The following is a 15,361-nucleotide window of genomic DNA, read 5'->3' on the forward strand; positions in this document are numbered from 1 at the left end:
CGGAGATGGGATTAACGGTAGTAAATATCTGTCTGGGGATGGGGAGACACCTCTTATCAACAAGGGTGCCTGAACGAAGCATATTTGTATACCTAGCCCTTAATTGTACCCCACAATATCATAATAAAAAATATTGATTAAAAAATTTAAAAAACGTAGTAAGCACTGTATAATCTACATCATTGTAATGGCTGCATAGCAAGTCTGCACCAATCTGAAAGATAATTAGGGTTAGATCACTCTTTCCAATTACAGAGAGAGAGAAAGAGAGAGAGAGAGAGAGAGAGAGAGAGAGAGAGAGAAACTGCAGATAATTGGGATTTATCTTCACTGCATTTTCTTGTTCCCAGCATTCCTCATTTGTCACCTTTTTCCATAATCTTGTTGCCTACTCATCCAAATCTGTTCTCTCAACTTTCCAATCCCTTTCTACAAATGTCATGATTTCTTTCACTCTATTAAGAATATCAGTCATTATTCTAAGAAAATATTTTCTCAATCCTGCAAAATGAGGTACTCAAAAATGCTGTTTCTCAAAGTCATCAAGATATTGTTCCCTAGTTTCACAATTCTTGTCCCATCTCACAGTGACGTCAATGTGGCACCTCTGCTTGACCCACTATAAAGTACCAGGAGATAGACTTACCCTCACGTCTAAAACAACTGAAAAAAACGACAAAATACATGAAGCAATCTTGAAGATATTGGACATCAGGCAACAAATGGCAGTGGGCTCTGAGACACAAGTGAGCACTACAATTGCCCTCAATTTAATGCCTTAAGAGTTCACAGACTAATGCACAGGGAGATGGGGATCCAGGCAGATTCTGGCAGTTCTCTTGTGTTGAAGACATGGATCTGGGAGTCTGAAGAGACACAGTTCATAAGGCATAGTACTGGATGAGAGAAAACTACACAGAAAGAGAACCCCACAGATATACAGAGGGCCCTCCTTGTTTTGTGCATGCTTGTGAGGAACCTACACAAGCCTGAGGAAGAAACCACCCAGAAGAATAAGAAAGAATAATACCTAGTCTCATTAAAAGCAGTTCCTGTTCTTACACACCAGAGTAGAAAACTTCCTAACTATAATTTCATAAAGAACTTGGAAGGATTTTATCTTACTAGTGGGGGCAAAATTAGCTCTAGAGTAGTCTTAATTGCCAAAGCTAAAGAGCAAGACCTGAAAGTATCAAACTATTTCCAAGTAACTTAACCAAAGATCAAAACTCAAAAATATTTATAAAAACAGAGACCATTCAGCACCCAATAATCTCTGGTATGAAATCCAAAACCACCCAAGGTATGCAAAGCAGCATATGCATGTGATTCATAATAAAGAGAAAAATCGGTCAACTGAAACTAGCCCAGAAGTGACCAAAAGTAGTAGAGTTAGTAGATAAACACAATAAAACAGTGTATTATTGCATTCCATATGTTCAGGAAACTAAAAGATAGAATATGTTAAATAGAGACATGGAAGATAGAGAAAAAGAACCAAATCAAATGTTTAGATATAAAAGCTATAACACAGAAGAAATTATCAGAGGGGTGGATATGTTAACTTGACTATGATGATGTTATCACAGTTGTATATACAGGTCTAAACTTAGCAAATTTTATATTTTAAATGCGTAGAGTTTATTATATGTCAATTATCCCCCAAAAACACTGCTGAGAGAGGGAGAGAAAGAAAAAGAAGATTGTCCTTGGGCCCTACTCTACTTGTGTGGTAGGGATTTGTCTATCATGTGTCTATGCTCCAATGGTAAATTTTCCTCTTTCCAATTTCCTTAGACTCTAATAATGTACTCTGAACTTACAGTAGCAACTGTGAAATAAAAACACAATTCTAAGCCTACACTGAGAAGCAGTATACTGAAGCAGTATACTGTTACTACGATCCTTCTCTACTTCCACCTATAACACTTTACTCAAAATGACCATAATTCCAGATGCAATGCGTCAGCATCCATTTCTCCTCACTCTTCCCATCCCTCTCTCAGTTATTTTCAAGTAGTTACCAGTGTAAGGGGGGAAGAGAGAGCATGAAAGGTACTCTGTCTTTGAAACTAGTGTCTAGAGGAGGTCACTTTTCCTCAGGAAGTATCTGCTATAAGAGAAAACCTGGGTACAAATCCTTTATTCTGGTTGTGTTATTAGTAAAGATACTATAGCGTTGTCTGAAGTTTCAGTGTTTTATGTTTTCATCTTTGATTTTAAAAAAATGTTTTAGCAGGACATGCCATTCATATGTCATTTGTACTACAAACCTGAAATTGCGTTTACAAAGTAAGAACTTTGGCTCTTGAAGTACATTAAGAATAGTCTCAACTACTTTTCAATCAGAATATGTAGCTAATTTTTAATACTATTACTATGTGAGTTGTCTTTTGAATGCATAATTATAAAACATTCAAGCTTACATTAATTATTTGAGACATGTACCCAAACAAGTCAATAAGAAAAAAATAAGAAAGAAATAAACTTTATTCACAAACATATTTAGAAATACTGTATTTTACATCATACAGACTTAGAACCTATGGTATTTTTGAGCACCTTATACTTTAAATTTTAGCTTGTGCATATGAACTACAATCAACCAGTTTAATTTAATCCCAGTCTATGCTTTGAACCTGATTTATTTCTATATCTTTATGATTTCTTATTATATACTCAAAATACCAACAGAAAAATTAACGGTTAAAGTCTAATTGCAGTTGGAGTCAAGGGAATTTGGATCATTCCATGAAGCTATTTAGGCTTAAGCATACAACATTATGTATGAAATGTTTTGTTAAAGGAAGAGAAGAAGAAAACTTTCATTCCCATGGCTTCCTAACGTCTCTATTTGGTGTTCAGAATATACATAGTCACAGACTAACAGAATTTGGTTAGAAAGAAAACAAACTTCATTCAGTCTTATTCTTCTAAGAAACTCCCTGAAAATCCTCAAACTTTGTGCTCCTCCTCGTACCCATGTTATGTTGAAATCAAGATACACCTGGCCCATGGCAAACTCCTGATCGACAACACAGTAACACTTTCAAAAATATATATATTAGGCTACTTTGGTACTGCTTTTTCTCAGTGAACTCTAATTTGGATATATTTCTAATCATCTTTTCTTAATTCCTCTGATGATCATGTCCATAAAGTCTCTATCAGAGGCTTCATTTTAAAGTACACAGGCAGCCGGGCACAGTGGCTCACATCTGTAATCCCAGCACTTTGGGAGGCAGAGGCGAGAGGATTGCCTGAGCTTAGGGGTTCAAGACCAGCCTGAGCAACATGGTGAGACCTCGTCTCTATAATAAATCATAAAATTAGCCAGACATGGTGTCACATGCCTGTGGTTCCAGCTACTTGGAAGGCTGAGACAGAAGGATCACCTGAGCCCAGCAGGTCATGGCTGTGAGTGTGCCACTGCACTCCAGCCTAGGTGACAGAGTGAGACTCTAACTCAAAAAATTAAAATAAAGTGCACAGGTAAGAATATAGGTTTTATTCTCTAAAGTTACAGAACAATAAAGGTTTTCTTGGCAGCTCTGGCATCTACACTGAAATCCCTCGCCTACTATCTGTGTGCGTGCAGCACTTTTTAAACATTTTAAACATTTCAGAATACACCCAAATATACTGAATGAGACTTCAGAAAATGTAAAGATAGATATCTACCTTTGTTACAATGGCTTACAAATGTGCCCATATGACAAGAGGAAAGCACCACAGACCTAGTCCAATTTCCTATCTAGACCATTAGTTTGTATATACCTACAACAACAAAAAGGCTCTCAAAGAAAGTCAAGACTCAGGTTCAGTGGTCTATACAATGGTGTGTACTTTCTACACTGCCAATCCTCCACTCATTTATTGAGTCTACTTCTTTTGAATCATATATATCTTTCCTAATGCCATAATTTAGCCATGAGTTCCATCCCTCAAAATGGTGGCTTTTATTTTGGTGCCAACTATTTTTCATTAAAATTCCAAATTTACTTTATGTTTTGGGGATTGAAGTTGAAGGGAGAAAGACATAAAGAGGTAAGAAGAGAACGATATGAACTGTCAGGCACTGGTCGCCTACAGCTTTCTGTGGATATTTTAGTACTTCCTCTCCTGCAAAAATGCTAGTACCACCACTACTCTACTGCTTGCATATGCATCACAGAGGCTGTCTTCCATAATTTTAACTATGCCTATATCACCCAGTCCTTGAAAAGTGAGTTTCCCAGCAGATTAACAAGTCTCCAAGAGTATATCCTTGAAAGGTTTCCAAAGGAAACTTGCCAGCAAATAGCTGTCCCCCCCACCCCGCCCCGCTCTGTGACACAATAACAGAAATCCTCCTGCCTCAGCCTCCCAGGTAGCTGCAACTATAGGCACACACCACCAAGTCTGGCTAGGTATTTTCTGTGTCTTTTGGGGGGTTTTTTTGTTTGTTTTTTGTAGATACAAGGTCTCACTATGTTACCCAGGCTGGTCTCAAATTCCTGGGATCCAGCAATCCTCTTGCCTCAGCACTGGGAATACTGGTATGAGCCACCATACCAGCCTATTCTTAACAGAACGTGACTGAAGACACCAAAATCCAGTTCTTCAATACAATCTGTAGGGGGCTGAATTGTACACCACCTCCTAAAAAAGGTTATGTCCATCCAAAACCTCAGAACATGACCTATCTTTACAGGTATAATGAAGTGCTTCCTGGCACTTTCAAATAAGAAATCATCCTGGATTTGGTGGGCCCTAAATACAATGACAACTGACCTTATAAAATTCAAAAAAAAAGAAACACACAAGAGATACACAAAGAAGACAAAAAAGCAAAGAAGTGGAGATTACAGTTACACTGCCACAAGCCAAAAAACTGCATCACTACCAGAAGCTAGAGGATCTTTCTCTAGAATTTTTAGGAAAAGCATGGCCTTGTAAAAACCTTGATCTCAGATTTCTGGTCTCCTGTACTGTGAGAGAATACATTTCTGCTGTTCTAAGCCACCGAATTTGTGGTTATGTCACAGCAGCCCTAAGAACCCAATACTTCATGTAAACCACAAGTCACAAACTTTTCTGTAAAGAACCATATAGTAAACAGTTTAGGCTTTGCAGGCCATATGGTCTCTGCTGCAACTATGTGTCCAAATGGATGTGGCTATGTTCCAATAAAACAAGTGAACAGGAAGGATTTGACTCCTGAGCTTTAGCTCGCTAAGTATGTAAATAACACCTAAATGATATCTAGTCATCTAAATAACATCTATCACTTAAATGATCTAAATCAGACTTATTTTCCATATCCTTCTTCTCTTTTGAATTTATAATTCTAATCTATAAGATAAGAAACTCCGATTATCTACCCAAGTCCTACAGTTTCATTTCCAGAATTTAATCTCAACATACATTTCAGGCTTTTAAAAATCCCCCACAAACCAACAGGAGTGAGATTAGGTAGTCTGAACTCATCACTTCCAGGACTCTCTCTCATCACTCTGTTGGCATCAAACCTCCTTAAAACCTTGGGCATCTCTCATATATAAATATCATTCAACAAGTAATAAGTAATTACCTTAAGAAATTTCTTCTTTCTAAACATGAGAGCTTGATTTCTCAAACTTGCCAATGCCTACTAATTTTTCTTTGATAAATAAATATCCTCTTGTGCCTAGAACCATCATCTGAAAGAAGCTTTTATAGTCTAATTAGTTTGAAGTACATTTTTTCCTCTTATTTCACGATCACATTCTTCTACCTCACTTATTTGCGACTTCTTCCCAATGCTATCTTCTTTCCCAAATAATTTCTTCCTTCTTTTTCCCTAAGCAAGCTTGATTCTATCAAATCAGCATATACTAAAATGCCTCAAACTGTTTTACTTTCTCCTCAGCATATATAATCAACTATTAATCTTCCTTAGACAGGAAAATAAATGTAACACATACCCTGTACACCACTGCAACTGTTCTTCTGTGTCCATACTGTTAGAATATCTAGATGAATACTGCTTTATGCATCCTTCTGCAATGCAGCTCTGTTAATTCCGGAAATTTCCACAGTAAACTCGGTCTGTCAGTTACCATGGAAACTGCCTGCTTCCTGGCACTACTAACAAATGAGTATCTTTGCTTAGATCTAAGATGTGGCAAGAGGAAAAACTGAAAAAAGAAATGTCCAGAAGAATTGCTTAAACACTCCAAACAGAAATTTTCAAATTCTGATAACATAGTGAACAGAAGGTATTAGACAGATTAGATAAATTGATTTATAAAGTACAAAGAAATACTTTATCACAAAGGAAAAGAATAAGATTAAAGAAGACAAGACAAACATCCATGTCTGCATCTTGCTACCACAGACTGCATATAACCTAAGAGTGGATCCTGTATCCGCTACACTCAAGACTTACCATTAGAATAGTCTTCTGGGCTATACTTCCTATAAAAAAGTATAAGAGTATAAAAGGTTAGGAACACTGTCCTAAACCAACAGGTTACATGTTATTTAAGATCCTTTCCCTGATTGGGTCCCAAATTCCAATGGTAGTTAAAAACCTCTTTCCCCAAAGTATATAACAAGTCAGTGTAGTTAAAAGTCTATCTCAGGAGTTTTTACCAACAAAGTAGTCTTCCTAGTACTCTCAGAAAATTAGAAATGGCTGGCCATAATCCTTTCCCACCTGCATTCTGAAACAACGCCTGGTTCCTATAATATCAAACACTACTGGTTTACTTCCTACTTCTCAAGCAACTTTCTTATTCTACCTACCCCTCCTCTTCTATTATCCCACTTCTAAATGTTAGAATTCTACAAGGCTCAGCTCTGGACCCAATTTTCTCCCTCAAAATACACTTTCACCCTCTTCCTAGGCAATCTTCTCATTTATATGCTGACAACTGGTAACTTTTATTGCCAACCTCTCCTCTGGCCCCAGACTCATTTTAAACAACCAAAGTATGTGATATGTGTATATGTGTGTATTTATACACACACACATAAATGCACATATAAATACATCACACACATATGCATATGCACATACACACACAATACACTATATATACGTATGACCTTGATATCTCTAACAGGATATCTTACAAGTATCTCAAACTTAACATATCCGAACCCAAACTCTTGTTCTTTCATGCCCCCTCATCCACACATGCTCCATACCCAGTCACTACCATCTCAGTAACGGAACTGAACCCATTCATTCAAGTCAGAATTCTACAAGTCACTATGAACACCTTTCCTCTTTTACTACGCACATTCAAATTATTACCAATATTTATTAGTCCTACCTTTCCAAAATCTCTTTAGAATCTACCCATTTCCCTCTACCTCTATCATCAATCTAACATCATTATCGCCCATTATGTTTCATGTATACTACCACTGCCTCACTAAGTCTCCCTAATTCCTGCCTCCTTCCAATACATATACTCCACAAAGCAGTCAGAGTAATCACTTTAAAACATAAATCAGACCACACTACTTACCTGCTTACAACCCTTCCATAGCTTCCCACTAAGCTCTGAATGTCATTTAGCTCTTTACCTACAAGGTCCTAAATTATGTGGCCCATTTTTCCACATCTGACTATCTCTCTGCCCTTAATTTAAATCCAATTTTCCTTCCTCATTCAATCAAACTCCATTCAAACTGACATTCTTGTCATTCCATAACAAGCTGAATCTTTCCCACCGTGACAATTTCAAATACATGCTATTCCCTCCACTTGGAACACTATTGTCAGTCACTTCCAACCTAGTAAAACCCACTCTTTAGAAGCCTTCATTAACTACCTCTTCACTACCTCCATTGTAAATTAGGCCCCTCTTTCATTCTCTCACAGCACCTGGTTCTTTTCCTTCAACAGCATAGATGGTGTTTATAGTTAGGTACAATAATAACATAAGTATATATATGTATGTCTATGCCTACTTCTAAACCTTAAGCTTAATGAAATAGCAATAACATCTTTTTTTTTCAACATGAAATACCCATGCCCATACCATAGTAACTAGCAGACTGCAGACATTCAACAAACTTGTGCTGTACAAAAGAGCATGTACAGCATTATTCTGGCTTTTGACAGCTACCAGTTGCTCCCAAAGTTCTGATGTTCTTCCTAGACTCTATGAGATATCCCTATAGTCATTCCCCAAACTCACCCCCACCCCTCTTTACTTTTACATCCATTCAAACCCCAATATAAGGAAGAATACATCTTTTACATCTGACTTCTGCAGATCTTCAGTCAGAAAAAAGGTGATAGTAATCATCTGTGTGAACCTGCAATGCTCTCTGACCAGTGATCCTAATGGGGGATAATTTTGCACCCTAAGGGCTTACTTGTTTGTTTTTGAGTTGGGCTCTCATTCTGTCACCCAGGCTGGAGTGCAGTGGCATGATCATACCTCACAGATCAAACTTCTGAGCTCTGGTGGTCCTTCTACGTCAGCCTCCTGAGTAGCTGGGATACAGACACATACCACCATGCCCAGGTAATTTTTTAATTTTTTTGTACAGCTGAGGTCTTGCTATGCTGCCTAGGTTGGTCTTGAACTCCTAGGCTCAAACAATCCTCCTACCTCAACCTCTCAAAGTGCTGGGATTACAGGCGTGAGCTACAACATTCAGTCACTAAATTGTTCTTTAAAGCATTGTTTTTAATTAAAAAATGAAAATAACCTAAATAGCTATCAGTAAGGAACTACTTAAGTAAATAATACACCTATACCAAGTAAGGAATACTATATAATTGATTGAGAAAGAATAGGACATATGCTAATCCAGAAATATTTTCAAGATGTACTAAGTAAAAAAACAAGCTACAGCCGGGCTCGGTGGCTCAGCCTGTAATCCCGCGCCTTTGGGAGGCTAAGGTGAGCGGATTGCCTGAGCCGGTAGGTTCGAGACCCACCTGGGCAGCAAGACCTCATCTCTACAATAAATCAAAAAATCAGCCGGGCGTGGTAGCGCATGCCTGTAATTCCAGCTACTCGGAAGGCTGAGGCGGAAGGATCGCCGGAGTCCAGCAGGTCGAGGCTGTGGTAGCCGGGAGCGGCCACTGCACTCCAGTCTGGGCGACTGAGTGAGACTCCAACTCAAGAAAAAAAAAAGCTACAAAAGCAGTGTACAATAAAACTGTTTTAATAAATATTCTTTAAGAATTTATATAAATTATTATATATTATGATATATAATAAGCTTTTCCACAAGGACATATTACACTTAACAACATTATCTTTACAGAGAACTATTAAAAGCATGAACCTTACTTCTTTTTTTTTAGTTGAAGTCTCACTCTGTTGCCCAGGCTGGGGTGCAGTGGCATGTTCATGCCTACCACAGCCTCTACCTGCTGGGCTCAGGTGATCCTTCTGCCTCAGCCTTCCAATCAGCTGGAATCACAAGTGTGAACCACCATGCCCGGTTAATTTTTTGATTTATTGTAGAGATGAGGTCTCGCCAAGTTGCCGAGGCTGGTCTCAAACCCATGGGCTCAGGCAATCCTCTTACCTCAGCTGAGATTATAGGCGAAAGCCACCAAAGTGCTGAGATTACAGGCGTAAGCCACCGCGCCCAGCCTACTTGTTGTTTTATAGCTTTCTATACCAATTGAATACCAGAAAGATGTACTACTCATTTTTTAAAGGGTAACAAGAACTATCTGGATGGTAAGATAACAGGTCATTTTGGTTTTCTTCTTTATACCTTTTTGTATTTAAAAAAGAATGAAAAAATAGTAAATGTTCTTTTTAAAGAACAATAAAAACAACATACCCTCACATGTTTTCTAGGGAAATTCAACTACTTAGGAGTACATGCTATCTGATATAATTCAACAGATGCTCTAGATTAACCTTTAACAGATACTTCATAAACTTCTTAAAAATTTCATTCTAGGTTTATTTCAAACATCATAAAAAGGGAAACCAAACGGGCAAAACAAAATTTGTCACAATACTGTTTTAAAGGCATAAAAGGTGAATTCAACAAAACACAGTGTTCATATAAGTACTGAGTGTCAAAATTATTGAAACACATAAGTACTTTGAGAACAAGGAAACCACAAATACTTATCACTGAGGATAAAAAAAAGTCTACATAATTTTTGTTATTGTTCTAGATCATTTAAAAAACTGAAGTATCATTTACACATAGTGAATTGCACAAATCAAGTATACAATTCAATGAGTTTTGATAAATGCAGACACCCTTTTATCTACAAAATATAACAAGATATAGAACATTCCACACTCCAGGAAGTTCTCTGGTGTCACTCTTATCACTCTCTCCCAGAGGCAAGTACTGTTCTGATTTTAATCACTGCAGATCAGTTTTGCCTATTCTAGAATTTCATATAGATAGAATCAGTGTGTTCTCTTTTGTGTCTGACTACTTCTGCTCAGCATTTTTAGAGATTCATCAATATGGCTGTGAGCATCAATACTTTGCCCATGTTATCGTTGAAGAATATTTTACTGAATAAAGTGTTATAATTTGTTTACACATTCTCCCATTACTATTTAACACTCAGGTTCTTTCTAGTTTGGGGACTATTTATAAAAAGGGTTTCTATGAACAGTCACATATAAGTGTTTCTAAAGATGTTTTCTTCTTGGATAAATAACAAAAAGTAGAATTGCTGGGTCATGGGATAGGCGTATGTTTAATCTTGTAAGAAACTAGCAAAGACTTTTCTAAAATGGTTGTACCATTTTCTACTTCCTCAACAGTATATGAGAATTTTGGTTGTGCCACGTACTAGCCAAGATATTGTGCGTTCTTTTTAAATTTTAGAGATTCTGGTGGGTGTGTAATGGTATCACTTTATTGTTTTAATTTACATTTGTCTGATTATTAATGCTGTTATACATGTTTTTCATGCACTTATCCATGAGCTATTTTTTTCAAGTGCCGAGTCTTAAACTCACTTTTGAAACTGGTTCCTTTGTTTTGAGTTGCAGTTCATTAAAAATATTACAGTTTTGGCTGGGTGCGGTGGCTCACATCTGTAATCCCAGCACTTTTGGAGGACTGCCTGAGCCCAGGGGTTTGAGACCAGTCTGGGCAATTTGGTGAGATCTCATCTATACAATAAGTTAAGAAAAATTAGCCAGGTGTGGTGGTGCATGCCTGTAGTTCCAGCTACCTGGAAGGCTGAGGCAGAAGAATCACCTGAGCCCAGCAGGTTGATGCTGCAGTGGCAGTGAGCATTCCACCACACTCAAGCCTGGGTGACAGAGTGAGACACTGACTCAATAAAAAAAAAAAAATGCAGTTTTCTGTCAGATACTTACAAGGGTAAATGTTTTCTCCAATATGTGACTTGCCTATTTATTTTCTTGAAAAACTTTTGATATGCAGAAATTGTTTATTTAGGTAATATCCCATTTATCATTTTTTTACTAATAATTTCTTTCTTTGTCCTGTCAAAGAAATTTTTGCCTATGTAAAATAACAAGTATATTTGAATGTTTTCTTTTAGAAGTTTTACACAGTGTTTGCTTTTGCCTTTAGGTCTATGCTACATCTCAAGCTAACTTTTGCATATAGTGTGAAGTAGAAATCAAGATATGTTTCTCTTCCAAACCTTTCTCCAGTTTGTTCCATCAACATGAAAAGTTACCCACTGAATGGTATATATATGCCCTGATCAAAAATCAATTGACTCTATATATGTTTGTCTATTGGACTTTCTATTCTATTGCAATGATCTATTTGTCTAACCCTAAAATCATTCCACAAAGCCTTAGTTACTACAGCTTTACAGTAAAATTTAAAATCAAGTAGTTTTAGTCCTTCGATGTAGTTTTTCTTTTACAAAATTATTTTTGGTTATTCTAGGTCCTTTGCATTTCCATAAATATTTTAGAATCAAAATGTCAAATTATATTATTCTTAAAGTCTAATGAGATTTCATTGAATCATTAGATCAATGGGAGGACATCCTAGAAGAATTAAAAAAAAATAAACCATTTTTCCTAGAATAAAAGAGTGGATTCTAGATTAAAATAGTCCATCGAGAACACAATAGAAGAAAGAAGAAAGCAGGAGAATAGAAAAGAAAAAGACAGATATAGTGAGATTTCTGACACTGTAAAAAAAAAGGAAAAAAAATCCACAATCAACAAAGAAAAATCAGGTCGCATTCCAAGGTTCAGGAAGCAAAGTCACATCCAATTTTTAAAGTAGAAGAATGCAATGACTCCACAATTCTCAAGAAAAATTTCTACCCCAGAATTCTGCAATCAATGAAACTACTAATTTATAGCCAGTTAGTTATATAGAGACATCTTCAGGCATACAAAGACACAAAAAGCTTAGCTGCTAAGAAAGAACTCGTCTCAGGAAGACTTAGAAGATACACTCTTAACAAAATGAGGGTGGAGAGTAAAATGATAAAAAAGAAAGTATACATAAAATTCCAACAACACGAAACAATGGCAACAGCCATTAAGTAGATCCAAAGTGCAACCACTCCAGATTTTAGCAATAAGTAGTAAGCAAACTCAATAAGTAGTAGCAAACTCATAAGTAGTAGCAAACTCAAAAAAGAAAAAGAAAAAAAGAACCAAGTGATCAACTGATGTATTCAATCATGTTGAGAAGAAATTCACAGTAGACCGTTAATGAGGCAATCATTAACTCTGGGGAAAACAAATTTGCTCAAGAACAGTAATATTATCATTCTATGACTGGGTTGTAAATTTTTTTTTCAAAGAACACTTAAAAGATATGTTTTCTGTACATAGAAAATTTCCTTAATAATACATTTAAGTTTCCAGAAACATGTCGATACTACAAGGGCAAAGGACCTCATAATATTCTGAAATAAATCAGATCTCAAAAACTAAATCAGATCTCAGAAATAGTTGTGAAACTCATTGACAGCAAAGAATCCAGACATATCTGTAAAGAGCAGAGCTTTGCAGTATTGTGAGTTAAAGAACTAGGGCTAGCTTTTAAAGTCTGTCTTGGTCTCTTATTCAGGAACAAAGATAACACTGAAACCACACAACTCAATAGCATATAAATGTTAATTTATTCAAATAAATATTCCAGAATTAACATCTACTACCTCAGCTATTAAGCATGCATTTTGAAGACAATTTGAATTTCAAGGGGGTAGGGAGCCACCTAGAGAAAGAGTTTAACCGCTCTTGTAACCACTGCCACTTCGGCTGAGAATAACCTCCAGTGAACTGCTGACTTAAGGCAGTATATAGAACCATCAGGTGCACTGAGGTACAAAGTGGGAATAAGGACAAGACTGAATACTCTTGAATTATCACTTTAAGAAATACAACATTGCAAGTTTTAAAAAATTGTCCCACACAGCAGCATTATTCACTAGAGCCAAAAGGTGAAAACAACTCACATGTCCAACAGGTGAAAGGCTAAACAAAATGTTGCATACACAAACAAAATATTATTCACTTTTTAAAAAGGAAGATATCCTGACACTCAACAACATGGATAAACCGTAAAGACATTATGCTGAATGAAATAAGCTAGATTAGACACAAAAGAACATTGTAATGATTCTACCTATGAGAGATAATTATAATAGTCTCTTTAACTCACAGAGATAGAAAGTAGAATACTGAGTATGCTAAGGGGAGGGAAGAATAAGGAGTTACTGTTTAACGCGTATAAGGTTCCGTTTGAGAAGATAAAAAATGTCTGGAGATAGATAATGGTGATAAATGCACAACAACATAAACATACTCAATGTCACTGAACTATACACTTAGAAATGGTTAAAAAATGAAAACTTTTCATATCATGTATATTTTACCACAATAAGAAAAAAAAAAGGTTTGCAGCAGTAGGGCCAGACCAAACCAGACAGACAGATACACACACACAGACACACACACACACACACACAATTATCCCACAGGATTTAACATATTTGAGGTATAAAAAACATCAACTACTAATTTGTAACTATAAATATTTCTACCATTACTGCTATTTTGTGAAAGTGTTCCACCACAAAAATGTAGATATTCCACATTATCATAATTGCTTCAAAAAAATTCAGAGATAAGAAAAAACGTCCAAGTTCATGTAGACTCAAGATCTTTACACTTAGAAATTCGCCAGAGATGGTCTGGGGACTATTTTGGAGAATGAGGTCAGACAAGACTACATAGCCCTCTCTTAACCTCACAAACACTTAAACTAGAGCAGTTCTTCCTTTCTTTTTAGCCTATGAGGCTTATGTATGAGATTTTATTTGAAGAAAGTGTTATAAAGTTGATTTAATCCCCTCTCTCCTCTAATTCACTACGTAAAATAGTGAATACCATTATTATAATTCAATGCCTGAATTGTGATCAAAATTAAGTGACACAGTCAAGGTCACAGAGACAGTGACAATAAATACTGAGACAGAAACCAGGATTCCTAAATTTCCACTAACTATTAATTCCAAGACACTAAAGTTTAAGAAAAAAGGTTCCACAATTTAACCAACAGTGTCTAGATAATTCATAATAACCGTTCTACATTTTATAATAAAGCTCTGCTGAATAAGCTCATCAAGAAATATGAAATATAAAGAATATCAGTGATTAACTGGTGACTTAGAAATGTCTTTAAACTACTCCTAGATGTTCTATAGTACAACTGAGTCTCTGTCCAAATGTAATAAAGATAAATCACATCCTAATGGTCTTCTTAGTCGCAACAAAGAGAGTCTCTTAAAAGTTAAAAAAAAGTGGTTTCAAAATGCTTCAGTCCAAAAATGTATCTGTGCTCATCATTATTTATTTCCAGTGTTAACTTTTAAGTTAGTGTTCTTCTTGCTTAACAATTCTAATATGCTATGAAGAAAAAGGGCTGCTCTTTCAGAGTAACAATTGTATTGAGTTCATTTTAAAAGATTTTGTACACTAAGGGCACTCAACCATTACTCATCATGATGAGAACATAGAATATAACAGTAGAATATCTACTTTTGTTTGTCAAATTTATATAAAGAACATGATTTAGCACAAGTGTGCCACATATATAAGAATACCCAGGGTATCAAAAAGACTTATAGTACCTAGTAAAATGCAAACCTGATGGAAATTTAAAAGTTAGCCACACATTTTTCCTTTGATCTTCCTTTGTGCTCTTTGGTCATAAAGCTTAACCTTTCATTTAAGAACCAAAGGGCTAGCCGGGCTCGGTGGCTCAGCCTGTAATCCCACGCCTTTGGGATGCTGAGGTGAGTGGATTGCCTGAGCCCGCGGGTTCGAGACCCGCCTGGGCAACTTGGCGAGACCTCATCTCAACAATAAATCAAAAACTAGCTGGGTGTGGTAGTGCGCGCCTGTAGTTCCAGCTACTTGGAAGG

General features: G+C 36.4%; 1 protein-coding gene across 2 annotated transcripts in view; it reads right to left on the minus strand.

Annotated features, from left to right (window-relative positions):
* Positions 1-15,361, minus strand: part of MAP2K4 (mitogen-activated protein kinase kinase 4) — a 107,674-nt gene that overhangs the window by 85,696 nt on the left and 6,617 nt on the right. The window contains exon 1 of one of the 2 annotated variants that reach the window (XM_008072028.1): positions 5,946-6,138. The exons of the other annotated variant lie outside the window; for it this stretch is intronic. Coding sequence (XP_008070219.1) covers positions 5,946-5,980 — 35 coding nt within the window. The 5' untranslated portion in view covers positions 5,981-6,138. Of the gene's footprint in view, positions 1-5,945; positions 6,139-15,361 lie in introns of those variants that run through there. 2 annotated transcript variants of the gene reach the window in all.

This window comes from Carlito syrichta, unplaced genomic scaffold (assembly GCF_000164805.1).
Source record: "Carlito syrichta isolate Samal-C Ts95f unplaced genomic scaffold, Tarsius_syrichta-2.0.1 Scaffold314819, whole genome shotgun sequence".
Taxonomy (NCBI): domain Eukaryota; kingdom Metazoa; phylum Chordata; class Mammalia; order Primates; family Tarsiidae; genus Carlito; species Carlito syrichta.